This window comes from Balaenoptera physalus (genome assembly GCF_965194825.1).
Source record: "Balaenoptera physalus genome assembly, chromosome: 14".
In the NCBI taxonomy this organism is placed as follows: domain Eukaryota; kingdom Metazoa; phylum Chordata; class Mammalia; order Artiodactyla; family Balaenopteridae; genus Balaenoptera; species Balaenoptera physalus.
In genome coordinates this window covers 62,143,427-62,163,196 of record NC_138893.1, presented here as the reverse complement: position 1 = coordinate 62,163,196, position 19,770 = coordinate 62,143,427, and the positions used below count along the sequence as shown (strand labels likewise).

General features: G+C 36.5%; 1 protein-coding gene across 7 annotated transcripts in view; it reads right to left on the bottom strand.

The window, feature by feature from the left end:
* The window catches only part of LOC309642300 (putative neutral ceramidase C), an 85,331-nt gene that overhangs the window by 14,950 nt on the left and 50,611 nt on the right, over positions 1-19,770 (bottom strand). For 6 of the 7 annotated variants that reach the window (XM_082423699.1, XM_082423697.1, XM_082423695.1 and 3 more), the window contains 6 exons: positions 15,577-15,692; positions 14,424-14,518; positions 12,727-12,766; positions 11,466-11,561; positions 8,674-8,769; positions 6,379-6,525 (listed from right to left, as the gene is read on the bottom strand). In XM_082423699.1, the coding sequence (XP_082279825.1) occupies positions 6,379-6,525; positions 8,674-8,769; positions 11,466-11,561; positions 12,727-12,766; positions 14,424-14,518; positions 15,577-15,692 (590 nt within the window). The remainder of the gene's footprint in view (positions 1-6,378; positions 6,526-8,673; positions 8,770-11,465; positions 11,562-12,726; positions 12,767-14,423; positions 14,519-15,576; positions 15,693-19,770) is intronic. The other variant, XM_082423700.1, reaches the window with a different exon arrangement.

Sequence of the window (19,770 nt, the reverse complement as noted above, 5' to 3'; positions counted from 1 at the left end):
TGAGTTAATATAATATTTTTCTCATATTATTTAAGTCTCTTTAAAAATAATCCACTGTTTAAAAATAAGAACAATCCATGATGGAGTTGATAAATTATATAAAAGTAGAATATATGACAATAACACAAAGACCAGGAAAAGATCAATGGAATAACACCACTGGCCAGAATGATCAAGAGAAAAAAATCAAACAGAAGGCTCAAATTATCAGTACCAGGAATAAAACAGGGGACATCAATACAGATTCTATAGATATGTAAAAGATAAGGAAAAATTGGCAAAGACTTTACACCTGCAAATTCAAATAACTTAGATGAAATGAAATGGACAAATTCCTTGAGATACAGAAACTACTAAAGATCATTCAAGAAGAAGTAATTGGCCTTAATAGTGAAAATTTACCAAACTGTACACTTAATATATGCAGTTTATTGTATGTTAATAATACATCAATAAAAAAATTTTTTTAAATAACAAACTACCAAACAAATAAGTCTTCACATGACTTACTATGGCACACAAGACCTTTTACAGGTAATTTCCCACCTGCTGCTCCACCTTAGGCCCTCTATAGTCCATATACCTAGAGGTGGTATGTCTTGACAGGCTCTGTGAACTCCTACTCGTCCTCCAAGACCTAGCCCATATTAAAAACATTTTTTAATAAAAACAGTCCATGGATTCATAATCAATGATGACCATCTAAACAGAGATGTGCTGTTCAATTATTTACTTTACCGTTAACTCCCCTGAATAACTAACATTAGTTTAGTTTTTCTAATTTTCTTCATTTTCACCAGTGAGATTATCAAATTAGCCAGTCTCACCAATGGTTAGTAAAATGTTTCAACAACAATTAGAATTTTCTGCAAAAATCAGTATATTCTTTATATAGAGCAATCAGCCCTGCAGCCAATATTATGGTTCACATAAAAAAAATAAAATTTGTATCCGGTTAGTCAAATTTTCCTAATCCTTAAAAGCATTCTTGTCCTTGATTTTTCTTCTTACCATCACAATTTCCTGTTTAGTCACACTCACCTTAACTATGAGAGACAACCCCACTACAAATATTATATGCCAATTCAAACCATAGTGGTATAGAACAGACGTTTCTGATATGAAAGAGTGAGGAGGTCAGTAGGTCCTCTCCCTAAAAAGCAACTATATATATAGACAAAACTGTCAAAAATAACCATTTTTAAATTTTATTTTACCTTTTGAAATACAGTTGATTTACAATGTCATGTTAGTTTCTGGTGTACAGTGATTCAGTTATATACTTTTTTCATATTCTTTTCCATTATAGGTTATTATAGCTTATTACAAGATATTGAATATAGTTCCCGTTGCAACAGTAGGACCCTGTTGTTTATCTATTTTCTATATAGTAGTTTGTATCTGCTAATCACAAACTCCTAATTTATTCCCTCCCCACTTTCCCCTTTAGTAACCAAAAGTTTATTTTCTATGTCTGTATGTTTCTCTTTTGTAAATAAGTTCATTTGTATCATATTTTAGATTCCACATATCAGTGATAGCATATGATATTTGACTTTCTCTGTCTGACTTACTTCACTTAGTATGATAATCTCTAGGTCCATCCATGTTGCTGCAAATGGCATTGTTTCGTTCTTTTTTATGGCTGAGTAGTATCTATTGTATATTATATAATACCACATCTTCTTTATTCACTCATCTGTCAACGGACATTTAGTTTGCTTCCATTCCATATCTTGGCTATTGTAAATAGTGCTGCTATGAACACTGGGGTGCCTATATCTTTTTAAATTAGAGTTTTCTCTGGATATATGTCCAGGAGTGGGATTGCTGGATCATATGTAACTCTAAAAATAACCATTTTAGCACTTCAATTATCAACCAAAAGCTGAGAAATGTTTGTTCATTAAAACTACTAAACTTAGTGGTAAGCACAGTGCAAGTTTTTGGTGTTCTTACCAGGGTTGCTCTCATCCTCTGTAGTACCATATTTCAACCAGAGTGGGGAAGGCCATAAAATCAACAGCTTTTCTGCTGCTGCCAGAAGGAACTTACTTAATTTGGAACATAGCCATTTAAAGTGGTGATCTCAGTGGAAGGCAAACATTGAGGGATAGTGGCTAGACTGGTAATTGGTGATTTAATAGTTTGCAGGGAAGTAAGATAACTGTCATGGTTTTAATAAGCTCTTATCCTGTCCTGGACTAACCAGAGGCTATCATCATACACAGAGAACAGAGCAGGCCCAAACCACTCCTATATCCCCGGTTAATGTCTGGATGTATGTGCAGAGGAGATATAAGAGACCCCAGTGGAAATTAAAATTTGGGGAAAACTGAAAATGGTCTGAAGTTTGAATGCATACCCTAGCTCACACAATTCTATCAGCAGAGATTGAAATTCTTACTCCTTGAGCCACCTAAATACAAACTCTGACCAATATTCAGCTGAACATTAAGTTCTGTAATCACAGAAGCAACACTTGAGAGCGAGACTTAAAATCAAGTATAAAAAACTGAGCAAAGATATAGCAGCCATACATTGTAAGAGAGACAGACTTTACTAATTCGCCCAGTCAAGTTTTAAATGAGCAAACAAATAAACAAAAATAACAACTCTGGGGTGGGGAAGTGAAGCTAGAATCTAGAGTTGCTACAATATATCAACAAACATGCAGTATTCAAATAACAACAACAACAAAATGAGATGTGCATACAAGAAAGTATTGCCCATACTAAGGGGAAAAAAGGAACAATCAAAACTGCCTCTCTGTGTCGCCAGATGTTAGATTTAGCAAAGACTTCAAAGGAGTTGTTATTAAAATGTTCTAAGAACTAATATAAATCAGGTTTAAAGAACTAAAGGAAAGTATAATGATAATGATTTAACAAATAGAAACACAGTGAAGAGAATTTTCTGGAGTTGAAGATCACAACAACTGAAATGAAAAATTCACTAGAGGGATTTCACAGCAAATGTGAGATGACAGAAGAAAGAATAAGTGAACTAGAATTTATCAATATAAATTATCCTATAAGAAGAATAGAGAGGGTAAGAAAGATTGAAGTAAAATTAACAGAGCCTCAGAAACATGTGGGACAACACCAAGTATATTGACATTCACAAAACAGAAGTTCCAAAACTAGAAGAAAGAGAGAAAAGAACAAAAAATTTTTTGAAGAAATAATGGCTGAAAACTTCCCAGATTTGATGAATGTTACTTTACAGATCCAAGGAACTCAACAAATTCCAAGTAGGATAATCACAAAGTGATTCACATTTAGATATATTGTAGCAAACTAGTGGTAGACATAAACAAAAAGAAAATTTTGAAAGCAGCAAGAGAAAAGTGATTCATTTCTTACAGGGAAATTACAATAAAATTAACAATTGACTTTTCATTAGAGAGCAAAGTACAGAAAGTAACAGGATAACATATTCAACGTAATAAAAGAAAAAATTTTTTCAATCAAGAATGCAGCAAAACCATTCTTCAAAGAAGATAAATCCATTCCAGACAAACAAAGCCTGAGAGAAATTGTTGTTAGTATAACTGTCTTACAAGAAATACTAAAGGAAGTCCTTCCAGCTGAAAGAAAATGATGCTAGATGATAATACAAATTCTTAAAAAGAAATAAAGAGTACCAGAACTGGTAAATATGTAGGTAAATAAAAATTTTCTATAAATATATTTTTTCATAGATTTTCTTAATGTCTTTAAATGACATAAGATTTTATAAAACAATAATTATAACACTGTATTATTACATTTACATGTAGATATACTATGTGACAATATCACCAAAGATGGGAAAGGGAAAAAAGATATTTGGGAAGAATCTTTTTGTATTTTTTTAGAATTAAGTTAGTATTATATTAAAGTAGGTTGTGATTAGTTAAGATGCATATTATAGCTCTGTGACATGAGATATAAATATATATATATATTTGGTCTCTGCCACCATTTCCTGGCACACAGCTCGTAAAACCCTTGGAATCTCTGCTAATGTGTCTTTTGTATGCTATTAAGAGGACTGGTGGCTGTGGACTTCTGCATAACCTCAGAATGGGGGCAAACAAACCCTGTGATTGGAGGGTTAGAACTTTCAACTCCAACCCCCTGATCTCCAGGGAAGGGAAAAGAGCTGGAGGTTGAGTTAACTGCCGATGGCCAATGATGTAGTCAATCATGCCTACATAATGAAGCCTCCACAAAAATCCCTAAAGTATGCGGTTTGGAGAGCTTCCAGGCTGGTGAATATGTGGAGACTCTGGGAAGGTGGCATGGCTGGAGAAGTTCTGCATTCTTTCCCCCATACCTTGCCCTATGCATCTCTCCATTGATTGTTCCTGAGTTGTATCCTTTTATAATAAACCTGGAATCTAGTAAGTAAACTATTTTCCTAAGTTCTGTGAGCTATTCTAGCAAGTCATTAAACCTGAGGAGGAGGTCATGGGAATCTCCAATTTATAGCCAGGCTGTTAGAAGCACAGGTTTTGTGCACAACTTGGATTTGCCACTGGTGTCTGAAATATGTGTGTATGGGGAGCGGGAGGTGAGGGGGAGGGTGCAGTCTAGTGGGACTGAGCCCTTAACCTGTGGGATCTGTGCCAACCCCAAGTAAATACCATCAGAATTGAATTGAACTGTAGGACATCAAACTGGTGTCCACAGAGAACTGGAGAGTTACTTGGTGGGGGGAAACCTCCACACATCTGCTGTCAGAAGTATTGAGAGTGGAGTGTAAAAAGAAGAAACAGAGTTCTTTTTCAAGTCCCTAAAATAACTACCAGGAAAACAGCTAAAAATATACATAGTAAAAAACCAACAGAGGAATTAAAAAAGGACACTAAAACATAAAAATAACCTAAGCATCCACCTTAAGAAATGAGAAGAAGAGCAAAATAAAATCAAAGCAGGCAGAAAGAAAGAAATGAAACACTAGAGCAAAAATCAGTGAAATGGAAAAACAGACAAAATCAATGAAGCTAAAAGATGGCTCTTTGAAGACGCAAGTCAGCAAAATCAGGCAGAAAGAGGGGACATCATTTTTGACCTTACAGAAATTAAAAGAATTAAAAGGGAATATTATGAACAAGTTTATCCCAACACATTAGACAATTATATGAAATGGGAAAATTCCTAAAGACAAAGTAAACTCTTAGAAAGACACATAATTGACTCAAGAACAGAAAATCTGAATAGGCCTAAAACTAGTAAAGGAACTGAATTAGTGATTTAAAATTTTGCCATAAAAAGAAGCCCAAATTCAAATGACTTTGCTAGTAAATCTGATCCAATATTTAAAGAAGAAATAATATCAATCTTTTGCATACATTTTCAGAAAATACAAGAGGAAACACTTTCTACTCCTTTTCTGAGACCAGTGTTACCATGATACCAAGGGCAGTCAAAGACAACGCATAAAAAGAAGACTACAAATGCCCCTCATGGACATGAGCACAAAACTCTTTAGAAAAATGTTAGCAAACCAAATTTAACAACATGTAAAAAGTATTATATACCATTACTAAAGGGTATTTATTTAATATCTTAAATCAACCAATACAATACACCCTATTAATAGAATAAAAAACAAAAACCACATGATCACCTCAGTAGACACAGAAAAGGATTTGAAAAAATTCAACACCCTTTCTTCATAAAAACTCTCAACAAACTAGACATAGAAGGGAATTTTTTTAACCTGATAAAGAGCATCTACAAAAATTCTAAAGAAAACATTATACTTAATGACTGAATACTTTTCCTCCGAAGATTAGAAACAAGATAAGGATGTCCAGTCTTACAACTTCTTTTCAACATTGCATTGGAGACTCTAGCCAGTGCAATAAGGAAATAAATACAAGGCATCCACAAAAGAAATTTAAAAAGGAATAAGTAAACCTGTTTTTATTCACAGATGACATACTATACATAGACATTTCTAAGGAATCCACACCAAAAAAAATTTATTGGAACTAATAAATGATTTAGCAAAGTTGCAAGACACAAGATCTATATCAAATAGTAGTGGTAGAAATCCTGCTTCATTTCTATGTGCTTTTCCTATCCTTGACATATCATAGACAACTTTTCTATGCTACAATGAATGGTTCCAGGACTATCCCTTTAAAAAGAAAAGGAATAATTTGAATTTTAGAAATTCAATTTTCCACAATTTCCAACTGAAAAATAAATACTTCCCCATTTTCATGTTTTCAGAGCCTCTGCAGAGATAAGAAAAATTTTCTAAATTATTGCTAACAGCTGGTCCGAGGCATGATTCGAGGCAGGTGGTGACATTAAACAACATCTTTCCCCCCATCCCCACACAGGCTTCTGAAGGATCCCAAGACCTCTTTGCCAGTCTTACCACTCTGTATTTAGGGTTGGCTGGCTGCAGGACATCCCCAAAAGTTGTGCCTACAGGCGCTCTGTCCACAGTATTAGGGATTAATGGGGCCATCAGGTCTTTGAAAAATGGAGGCTCTGGACCACTGCTCAGATTGGCTACTGTATCCTAGAACAGAGAGCATTTGCTTAAGAAGCATACAATGTAGAGTCAAGACCCTTTCCCCAGATCCCCAAAAATGCCTTCATGAAAGCAAACACATACACACTCACTTTCCCACTCCCTCTCCCTCTTCCCAAGAGCTAACAACTGTAACAAAATGCGAGGGGAACTCTGCTGAAATAGGAGCCTAGATGTCCATGATTTAAACTTTTGTGACTAAAAGAAAGTGTCGATCACAGGTAACACTTTCACTCCCCTAGGCAGTATAATCTAGAGTGTAAGCTAGGAACCATGCTCCACGAGTTTAGGTTCTGGGACAGCCATTCTTTAACTGTATGACTCTGGACAGAAACACATGATAAGCCTCTGTAACATGACACTGTAATTATTCTTTAAAGGTTTAAAAAGTGTTGAGTGTCTCTTATCCAAAGTCACTACCAAGTTTTTTCCTAAATCCTTCTCTGTGCTCATTAAAGAATATAATAAACATATTTTTAATTTAAAAGTTAAGATCAGCCTGTATCATGACTGGTTTAATCTATGCTTTCCACAAAATTTGCCACCTTTAATAGTGTCACCAAAATTCTAATCTCAAATTTTAAATAGCCCTCATATGGATTTGATGTACCTTAATCCTTGCTTTATATGTTTAATCTTGACAGCAGCCACATAACCTACTCGTTATCTTTCTCATTTTGCAAATGGGAAGATAGGCTTGCAGATACTCAGTGGTTTTTTTTTTTTTCAAGATCACATAGATATTCTTAGACACGTAACTGTAAAATTCTGAAACAAATTTCCACAAAATGAATCACACTTTTCTTCCTAAATATCACTATAAAATTTGATGACACTACTTCCATGGGAAGAGCTATAAACCTGTAATTGCATGAAAGTTAAACAGCGGTTATCTCTAGAGATGGGTTAGAGGTTTATACTTTTCTTTATAATCCGAATATTCTACAAATAGTTAGCTTTTATGATGAAAAATAAAAATAGTTCTATTTTTTAAAAAAGTATCAGACCTAAAATTGAAAAGAATATTATGATAAAACAATAACCAGATAATTAAAATATATCCGAAGTAAATACCTTGTACTGAAACTTCAAACACACAGTCAATAACTAATTAGATGGAGGCATATGAAATTGCCCATATTTCACTATTTTGACCTACAGAAACAGCAGTTTTGTTTCAATTTAATATATCCAAGCTCTTTCTTTGAAAGGGCTTTATTGTCTTTGCTATGCCATCATTGCCTCACAGCCTTTATTGGGGCTTATGTGGCATTGTACAAGGGTCCATTTATCACGTTAAAGTCCTTATCCTGCTTATTGACTAATCTTTTGACACCAGAGTGCAGCTTCATATATAAACTATATTCCAGAGGGAAGATTTACACAAGTGGAGTTCCTCTAAGTAAACTTATTTAGGTGTACAGATTTTAGGTAGATATAATGTGTGTGTACATTCCAAGACACTGTTGCACTTTGTCAAATCTAAGGCTCTATTGATTATAATAACTATTAATATTTTTGAACCACCAAGAAAGTGAAAACATGCTACTAACTATAATTGTAAGTTTCCTTTGATTGGAAGATATTGAGTTGGCCAAAAAGTTTCTTCAGTTTTAAGTAAAAATAAAAGACATTTTTCATTTTCACCAAGAACTTTATCAAACAACGTATTCACTAACCGAATGCACTTTTTGGCCAACCCAATACATCCCAATTTCAGAGATGTTATAATATGGAAAATGGGCATCTCAGAACTGATAAACCACTCAATTCAGGAAGCAACTGGAGAGAAACTGACCAAGATTAGGGAGCACTGGTTCAACTCACAGTTATAATAAGCTTGATCACTTCTCATCTCTGAACCTATTTGCTCATCTGAAAAACGGGGGAAAATACCTCCATACTTCACATGATGATTGGGAGGATAATAGCTATGAAAAAAGTGGTCACTACCAAAAGATGTTAACTGACTCTGAATTTATTTTACCAGTTTCATTTCTTAAAGATACCTCACAGCTACAATATTTTTAAATATAAAGGTTTTCAAAGAAACTGAACACTCAAAGTTAAGGTCTTTTTTGCTTCCCTTTGCATCTCCCCACCCCTGAAACACACAAACATACAATTTTTGATTACCGTAGCAATGGCCTTAGCAAGGACTCTGAAACGCTGGATGTAAGCAGACAGAGTATGTGGTCCATAAATTGTGGATGCTGCCTCATACCGCTGAGCCTGCAGGAGAGGCAGAACAGAGTCTTACACCATCCTGCATATTTCCATCCATTTACAAAGGTGTTGCATTTTAGTGAGGGGTGATGACTGGACATCTTGCATAATCCAAACTGACATAATTCAAGACTACTTATGACAAAGTAGTGGGCATTTCCATTTACCAGCAAAAGTAAATGGCTCCCATCAACTACTTGTTCAAGGCAGTGAAGAATTCTCCTGGCTTATGCCATTTGGACCAACAGTCCAGTTAACCCGAAAGAGGGTAATAGCTCCTGAGTTTATGTCTATTTTAAGTACTTGTAATATAAATGTTTTCCCCCAAAGAGTACAGCAGGAGAAAAAAATGAGGAAAAATAAGAGTCTTAGTAACTCCTGGATAAACTGGGGGGTGATGGAACTATCTGGAGAAGGACATTTAACCCATCATAGAACTATAAAATAGAAACAAATACAACTTCTTTTACCTGAGCACCAAGGCTTTGGTTGTTCCACAGAAACCTCCAATTCATCAAATCTAACCTGGAACTCATCACTCCAAATATATCAGCTTTCCCTGCAACATTCTTCATCTCAGTGAAGGCCATCCTTCCAGTCTCCCATGCCAGGATCATCTTGCAGTCACCTTAGACCCCTCTCTCTCCTTCATCCTATATCCTATAAGTCTCCAAGTCATCATTCCTTAACATCTCTTGAATTTTTTCATTTTCTTCTTTCTTTACTGCTTTACCTTGGTCAAACCCTTAGCTCTCACCCAGATCATAACTACAGCTTCTTAATCAGTTCTCTGCCCCTACACTTGCCCTTCCAATTCATTTTCTACACTGCCATCCTAGTGAGCTTTCTAAATCACAGATTTCAACAGAGCATTCCTTCCTCTAAATTCTACTGCAGTTCCCCAAAATCTTCCTTATTGACTCAAAGCTCTGTAGCACAACATAAAAGACTCTCCATTGACCTAACCCTTGCCTCCCACTCTAGCCCCTGTCTCACTACCCTCTTCATGCTAATTCCATGGTACTCAACTAATTATGGCCCCTTAAATATACTAAGTCTGCCCCTCTGGACCTTTGTGTATGTAGCTCCCTCAATATGGAACATCCTCCCTAACTTTTATTTGCTCAATTAGTCCTTACTCATTCTCAATAACTTGGACAAATTCTACATCTTCATGAAAATCTGCCAGTCCCCAGCTTCAAATACCCAGTCTAAACTGGTGCTCTTTCTCTTCGTTTTCATAACACCTTGTGCATCCCTTTCACAGAAATGTAATCATCTGCTTTCTTCTATGTCTTTTACTGGCCTATAAATTCTAGTGGTCTTGAGGGCAAGGCATTGTTATGCCCAGATAGTGGCTAGTACAGTATCTCTCACAAAACATATCTGTTGACTGAATGAGTGAATTAATTAATTAATTAATTAATTAATACTAATCCTTTCATGTCCCTAACCAGGAGACAAGCTAGTAGGGGTTCCTAACTTTATTTGCACCTTGGACTACTTTGGCAGTCTGTTGAGGCCTATGGACCCCTTTCAGAGCAACATTTCTAAACACATAAAATAAAATACAAGGATTGACAAAGGAAACCCATTCAACTGAAATCAAACAATAATAAACCAATTTTGCGATAGAGTAATGTTTGTGCTTCTGTACGATGCTACTGAATAACAAGATCTAGTAGCAGATCTAATAACTACTGCGATTTTAAAATAGCAATGAGAGTAAAAGGTATTTCCAGATGTGCAGTAACTATTTGTGATATGAAAAATATTCATGGTTCCTACTGGTGACAAAAGTCAGAGGTACAGCTAATATTACTGTCATTTGTTGCCTACATTCATAATTGAAAGAAATGCTAAATGACAGTTACAGATAAATGAAAAAGTGGATACATGAAAACTTATTCACATCTAAGTTTACCCCAGTTAAGAACCTTTATTCAACAGGATTTCCTAGAAGGCAGGGACCCTTCAGTAAAGTCAACAGAGGGCAGCAGGGCAGACTCTACTGCTGGAATTACTGAGTATTTGTCAAGGGGTAGCCTGTGTGCCACAGTATGGATTGCCAAGTTATACCTGCAGATGTATTAGAAACCATTAATTGTGGAACTCTACACTGTTTTCACGTTTTTAACTACTGTTGTTTAAAAGTACTTGGGCTACTTTCTGTACTATTTGTAAACAAAAACGCATTACCAGCCAGCAGCCTCCCTAATTTTTTTGAGGCTCTGTTTCTTAATCTGTATCATGGATATAATAATACCCTACTTCAGTCAGGGCTAATTGTGAGGATTACGTAAGATCACATTTGAAAGGTGCTTAGCCAGTGCACTCAATAAACAGAAGCTATCAATGGGAGTTTTTCCCAGGTTCCACAGAAGTTTAAGGCACCAGAAGCATTAAGGATAGAGTTAGGAATGTTGTATGCCATAACCCAGGCTTATTATCAGTGCCCCTGACAAAGTAATTTATTTCAGGGAAAGTGGAAGTCAGTGAGACTAGAATTTTGACCTGAACTTGGAAATGGTCAACCTAGAACTCCCAAATACAACCTCTGGCTTATCATTCTCTTACCAGCCCTAAAACAAAATCACCTCTCAAAAACACGATTGAGGAAGTCCACAAAGAAATTCTGCATTTGATGCAATAGTCTTGACCAGGGTATAATTCATTTAAATGATGAGAACTTTTTATTTTACCTGGTATTCTTCATAGGTGGTAATGTAGTGTGTATATACATTGCATAGACCTGAAATAACAACAGTCACATTCAGCATCCCATAAGTTGCAAATTCCTAGGGGGAAAGGGAGAGTGAAATAAAATTACTCTTCAACTTATAATGTATTATCATCCTACTTATACTTAACATACAATTATAAATATGAATCATTTGTAAGATAACTATCTTAACAATATTTTTCCTAATGATCAAAACTGCCTAGGAGTACAGGAGTATCAAAGGATCCCTTAGGAAAACTTAAAGCCATAACTCTGCACTATAGTTGGGCAAGTCAACGGATCTCCGAACATCTTAACGATTGTATTTGCAGATGCAGAATCTTCTTATTACCAAAATACAGATATTTTATCAATTTCCAAAAAAGTATAATGGGAACATATTAGCTAACCACAGGAGTTATTTCCAGCTCCATATAATAAGACATTTGTTGACTATGTCATCTTAGAACCATCTACAATACTTTCTGAATGTAAAGAAAATCCCAAATATAGATAAAATACAGCATTTTTAACGTGTTAGATTTTTATTTACACAGGACTTGAAGATACTAATGTACTTGGGGTCATTTACTACTGAATCCATAAAACCATTATCAATTTTTAAATTATTAGTACATAAATACAAATGAAATATTTTAATCTTATTATAGTTCTCTTATATTTTTTAAGTTTGTTCTTATGCCACCAATATTTCATTTTCACCTCCAGCCATTACTTTCAAGATGTGTAAAACTCTCGTCATCTTTGCAAAGAATAATTTAAAAGGTGCCAGATCATAGGGATAGGGAATTCTTTTCTCTTTTCCAAATAAAAATGCATGGATATTTTTTTTTTTTTAAATTAATAGAGCTACTACTACTCTCTTTTTCTTTTTTTTTTTTTTTTAAAGAAATTCACATTCTTTTATTTATTTATTTATTTATTTATGACTGTGTTGGGTCTTCGTTTCTGTGCGAGGGCTTTCTCTAGTTGTGGCAAGTGGGGACCACTCTTCATCGTGGTGCGCGGGCCTCTCACCATCGCGGCCTCTCTTGTTGCGGAGCACAGGCTCCAGACGCGCAGGCTCAGTAATTGTGGCTCACGGGCCCAGTTACTCCGTGGCATGTGGGATCTTCCCAGACCAGGGCTCGAACCCGTGTCCCCTGCATTGGCAGGCAGATTCTCAACCACTGCGCCACCAGGGAAGCCCGCATGGATATTTTATTTCGTTTTTAATTTACCTCTTGAACTGCCTCCCGAAGTCTTCGTCCAGACATGGTCCTGAGTCAAGAAAACAGAATTATCAAAGTGTTTTCCTATTCAGAATGTACACAAGGTACACAGAAAGACTTGTAGTGAAAGCCAAAATGTTAGCCTGGCTAACAATAGTAAAGTGTATAGGAACAATGCAAGTTAAAGTTGAGCTTTTTTCCTCACTGCCCTATCTTCAAGACAAATCCTAAAGTGAAAACAGACAACTTGAAGGAGGAAAACAGAATCAATGAATATCACTGGCAAAAGATCCCAATCACTTTCCATTCACTGAGTCAACAATAGGTTGCATTCTATGTTAATAACAGCTGAGGCAAGTAGAGAGTGTACTGTTCCTGCCTACAAAGAACTTACTATTTCATTCATTCATTTAATCCTTCAGTAAAATATTGGACACCTACCACGTACCAGACCCACTTCAAACTGCTAAGTATTCAACAGTATGGAGCTGACATTCTAGGGAGGGAAGATGGTCAACAAGCAAATAAAAAAGTGAGATGACAATAAGTTCTATGGAGAGTATAAAGTAGGATAAGGATGAAAGAGAATGGTGGTGGTCATTGTGGGGATGGCGGTGTTCGTGCTGATGCTGTAGTGATGTGGTGGTGGTAGGAGCGGTGGGGGGTAAAGACAATGTTATATCATGTAAGCAAGACTGGCATCTCTGTTAGAGTTTTGAGAAGAGAATAGAAGGAATAAAAGAGTTGGCCGTGGGGATAAATGGAGGGTAAGTGTTTCAGGCAGAAGGAACTGTAAGTTCGAAAGCCCTAAAATAGGAGCATGCTTGGTAGTCTGGGAATGGCACTGAAGCCAAGGTGGCTGCAGCAGGGGTGGTCAAGGTGGAGTGGTATGAAATCAGATCAGAGAGCTTGCTGAAGAGAGGATCACATAGGGCCCTGTCGGATATTATAAGGGTTTGAGAATTTCTCTGGAGAGTTAGAAGCCATTGAAAGGTTTTGAATAGTGACATGATTTGACTTATGCTTTTCAGGGATTACTCTGGCTATAATGTTGAGGAAAGACTATAGAGGAGCGAGGGAGAAGCAAGAAGGTGAGACAGGAGGTTATTGCAGTAAAATCCAGGGGAGAGATAATGGTGGCTTAGACCCAGGTTGGGGCTGGGTGATGGGGAGAGGAAGAATGTTGGAAAGTGTTGAATAGAACATACAGAATTTGCTAAAGGATTGAAAGCAGGGAAAATTGAAAAAGAGAGAATTCAGGGATGACTCTAAGATTTAGGGCCTGAGCAATGGAAAGATAAAAAATTGCTACTTACTAAGATAGGAAATATGGCATAAGGATCGGATTTAAAATATGTTTCCATGCTTCTAATACCTAAACTGATTGTTTCACGACCCTATGTTTTAATATTATTTAAAGTCTTTCTACTGACATAATAAATCATTGTATAATTTTATTGGAATGATAACTTTTCAGATTTTTCTCTTTACTTCAGGTTACCCACTAGTAACAGGCAGAGAGAGATTTATTCTTCAGAGGCCCCACCAAAAGAGGGTGGGAATATTTGTCACCGTTGCCAAACATAGCACAGTAGGATACAAAGGAGTCAGTACAGAATTATCTGCCCATGATAAGAAGTGATCCCAACAGAAACACATCCACAACAGTTACATGTGTAACTACAAAATAAAAAAGAGGAACTTACGTAAACTCCCCAGGGATGGCAGTGATGGCCAAGAACCCAAGGGTAATAATCTGAACATCAACAATATCTGGGTGCCAGGGATGAGGTTTTGACAGCTAAGAACCAAAAGCATGAAAACTGTGTTAAGAATATTATTCTTTCTATCATCAAGAGACTGACGCTGCTCATAGAAGTTCCTTTATTAAAGGATTTTAAATGTTTCCAGCTGTTTTGAGGTGTCTTATCCTAATATCATATTTTTTTTCTAATTCACGTAGTATTAAATATTCTATCTATTCAATAGTAATAAGATGTAAATCTCATATACCAGTGTCCCATTAACCTGGACTTATTTTCTCATCAATGAAGTTTCTCGTGGATTTGTCATTGTGGAATCACAATGTGTAATAGATAACCAAGTGTTCTCCTATATTACCATGGTGACTATCCTTATAAAAGATGAATAAGGAATTACCATCATTTGGAATAGCTTAAGTTGATGATTTCTTTTTACTTTAATAGCACTTTAAATCTTCAGTCAGCAAGTCTTGCCTTGCTTTTTAGATTTTCTCCAAGAGAATCTACCCTTTACCATATTCAGATTAGTAGAATCTTTCCCTCTATTCCTTTGTTTCCTCTCTTTCTTCTTCCTGGAGAATTTTAATTAAATATTAGAAAAAACGCTATTTAAAAATTTTTTCTACATCAAAAATCCATGATAGTATGAACACTGGTATGAATATGAAAATCCATGTTCCAAAGAGTATTTAAAGAATATTGCTTTAGTTAATAATGTTGCCTGAGTTGTGAGAAAATAACCTGAGATGTTTTTCTCTGCAAAGAATTCTGTGTTCACTCCTATTCTGGAGTCAACATAAACAAATCCTGAATAAGAAAAATGTTAATCTTATTCTTCCTTTTCCACTGTTCTAATTGTTTCATTTATTTACTATAGATGTAAAAATCTAAGTCAGTGTATTTAATAATCATAACCCTTATTTCTTAGAGTTACACTTATAGCATCCATATTTTTTAATATTAAAAATTTGATATGGGAACATCTGAATAACACACAGATCTACTATTCAACACAGAGCTACTAATCATATCTGATAATTCATAAATGTAAAAATAACGATATATTAATTTCACCATGAAAATCAAAATGTATTACCTCTCCAGTATGAAGAAGGATTGGCTTTGGTTTTTGGCATTCTTTGATTTCCTCAGATGGCTTGCCCAGGATCTGATCCCGAATACTGTCCCAAGATGGATCCCCTACTGTTGTCCCTATTAGGAATGTTATAATTAATATGATTCCAACCCTCTGAAAATTATCATCATTTTGACAAATGTTGTACAACAATGCTTTTAGGACTTTGAGAGATTTTATCAAGGTTGTTGTTCAATGATTCCAAACAGTTTGCATAATAGAAGAGGCAAAATTTCCTGTACATCCTGAAGTAGGAGCCATTGTTTAATTAGATCCTCAGTGTGGTTGATAGAATAAAAGAATATATATGTTCTACAACCTTAATTTTTTTTTTATTGATCTTTCTCAACCACTTTGCAAATAAAAAAATATGATATAATTAAATGTAGGTCTATGAACTGAATCACCTTTTTCTTATTTTGAAAACTATAAAAAAAACACCTCCAACTTGAAGTACCAGTTGTTTGACTTGTGGTCTCTAAAGACCCTCTCTTGAATCTCCACTTAATTATGTACACACACACACACACACACACACACACACACACACACGAGCAATTAAAACAACCATCAAGCGTAACACCCATAATCTGGGGAAAAGCTATGTTAACTACAAAACCTAAGAACATAGACTCTATAATCCATTAGGAAAATATAACAACTATGAACATATATGGACCTAATAACAGAGTACAAAAATACATGAAACAAAACTGACAGAAATGAAGGGAGAAACAATCAACAATAATAGTTGGAACTTCAATAACTCACTTTCAATAACAGATGGAAAAACGAGTGAGAAGACCAATAGGGAAGTATAAAATTTGAACAGCACTAGAAGCCAACTAGACCTAACAGATACTAACAAAGGACTCCATCCAACAACAACATAATATATATTCTTCTCAAGTGCATATGGAACATTATCTAAAATAGACCATATGCTGGCCATAAAACAAACCTCAATAAATGTTTTAAAGTATAAATAATACAAAGTATGTTTTCAACCACAATGTAATGAAATTAGAAATAAATAACAGAAGAAAATTTGATAAACTCACAAATATGTGGAAATTGAGCAACATGATTATAAATAGCTAATGGTCAAAAAAGAAATCAAAAGAAAATATAAAAACAGTTTCAGATGAATGCAAATGAAGACACAGTAAATCAAAACTTATAGAATGCAGTGAAAGCAGTTCCCATAGGGAAATTTATAGCTTTAAATGCCCTTATAAAGAAAGGAGATGACCTCAGCAAGATACCAAAGTAGAAGATATCAGCTTTCATCCCCCCACAGAATACAATAATTAGCTATCCACAAAAGAAAATAGCCCTAGGAGGGCTCAAGAGTCCAATTAAAAACCTACAGCAACACAGTGGAGCAAAAAAACAGAATAACCACGTGAAAAGAATCACTGGGAAGGTTGGCTTATCTGAGACATCTCAAGAAGGCTGGGAACAAAGAAGGGCAGAAGGTATCAGTACCAGCCACATAACAGGTGCCATCATTTGCTGCGGTGGCCTGCTCTGTGGAAGACCCTGGCAACCCTTGCCACTGAGAACCTGAACAGCCTCTACAACAGACTCTCTACAGCTTTCACGAAAGAGGACCCTGTTTGTCAGTGCAAACCCCAGAAGCCTGCTCCGAAGAGACACCAACAGCTTGTATGACTGAGGTAACCAATGATGGTTGCTACCGTGGATCACTGGAGAGAGACGTGCTGCTGTACCTCCCTCATGAGGAGCTGCTGTTCCACTGTCCTGGAGTCAGGGCTGTCAGTCCCCCACCCCCAAACCCGTACATGCCCCTGACCCCAGAGCCATGGGTGTTCCATGTATGCCCATGTTTCAGACCCCAACTTTGTGACCACGCTGTGTTTTCCTGGGCTCCAAACTCCAGACCTGCAGCTGCCCTGCAAGTACCTGTATCTCAGGCACTGGAGCCACTGCAAGTAGACCTGAACCCCAGAACCACTGTCCTCTGCAAATGCACGTGTTCTAGTCCCCAGCTCCATGGCTGCTCCACATGTGCTCGTACCTCAGGCACACAGTTGCTGGTGAGCCAGTGCCCTGGACCCTGGAGGCATGGTTGCTCCACAAGCACCCACGCTCCAGATCTCAGGTATGTCACTGTTCCATGGATGCCACATATCAGACATCAGTGCCACCACCACTGTGAGTGTACCTGAAGCCAAACATAGCACCAAAAGTGATGCCCTTGGCCATGACATCCCCCAAGGGAGAAAAAGATGTCAGGATGTCCCCAGCAGATTTCACCACTGAAGATCACAACAGCACTCACAGCAGCTGCAGATACCCTTAGCATTGGCCTTTAAGGACCCATGCAATCTTCACCAATGATGACCTAAGCTGACAGAGCTGCATGGAGACTATGCCACTTGGGCTTCCCTGGAGCTGGAACAACCACAGTCACCCAGTCAATGTCTCTGCAGCCACCCACAGATGAAAGCCTTTCCCCACCAAAACCATTCTGTAAAGTCTGGAAGAGGTGACTGATCCATCAAATGCACAGACAAATGCAATTCTACAAGAGACAACAAAAATCAAGGAAACGTGACATCACAAAAGGAACACAATAATTTTCCAATAACTGACCCAAAGAATTGGAGATCTACAAATTGTCAAAGAAGAACTCAAAATAATTGTGTCAAAGAAGTTCAGCAAGCTACAAGAGAACACAAATATACAACTTAACGAAATCAAGAAAATAATTATGAACAAAATGAGAGTTCAACAGAAAGGCAGAACCATAAAAAAGAGCCAAACAAATTCTGGAGCTGAAGAATGCAATGAATGAAATGAACAATGCAGCAGAGAGCATCAACAGCAGATTTGATCGAGCAGAAGAAATAATCTGTGAACTCAGAACAAGTCATTAGGAACTATTCAATTAAAGTGAAAAAAAATGAAAAAGAATGAAGAAAGCCTACATGAATTATGAGACACAAAATGCCAAAGGGAGTTCTTCAAGCTGAAATGCAAGGATGCTAATAGCCCATAAAAGATATGAAAGAACAGGTAAACCTCATTTTCTTGCACTTTGCTGATATTGTGGTTTTTTGTTTGTTTGTTTGGGGTTCTGTTTACAAATTGAGGGTTTGTGGTAACCCTGCATTAAGCAAGTTGATCAGTGCCATTTTTCCAACAGCAATTGCTAACTTCATGACTTTGTGTCACATTTTAGTAATCCTCACTGTATTTCAAACTTTTTCATTATTGTTATATTTCTTATGGTGATCTCTGATCAGTGATCTTTGATGTTACCACTGTAATAGTTTGGCAGCACTACAAACCACATCCATATAAGACAGCAAACTTAACTGATAAATGTATGCGTTCTGACTGCTCCACCGACTGGCTGTCCCTCCTTAGGCCTCCCTATTCCCTGAGACACAACAATATTGAAATTAGGCCAATTAATAACCCTACAATGACCTCTGTGTATTCAAGTGAAAGGTAGAGTCGCACATCTCTCATTTTAAATCAAAAGCTAGAAATGATTAAGCTTAGTGAGGAAGACATGTTGAAAGCCATGATATGACAAAAGCTAGATCTCTTGCACCAAATAGTCAGCCAAGTTGTGAATGCAAAGAAAAGTTCTTGAAGGAAATTAAAAGTGTTATTCCAGTGAACACACAAATGATAAGAAAGTGAAACAGCCTTATTACTGATATGGAGAATGTTTTGTCTGGATAGAAGAGCAAACCAGCCACAGCATTCCCTTATGCCAAAGCCTAATTCAGAGCAAGGCCCTAAATTTCTTCAATTCTATGAAGGTTGAGAGAGGTGAGGAAGCTGCAAAAGAAAATTCTGAAGGTAGCAGAGGTTGGTTTATGAGCTTTAGGGAAAGAAGCCATCTCCATAACATAAAGGTTCAAGGTGAAGCAGCAAGTGCTAATGTAAAAGCTGTGGAAAGTTATCCAGAAGAATAAGCCAAGATAATGAATGAAGGTGGTTACACCAAAAAAAACAGATTTTCAATGTAGGCAAGACAATCTTCTTCTGGAATAAGATGCCATCTTGGACTTTCTTAGCTAGAGAGGAGAAGTCAATGCCAGGCTGACTCTCTTGTTAGGGACAAACATAGCTCGTCACTTTAAGCTGAACCCAGTGCTCATTTACCACTCTGAA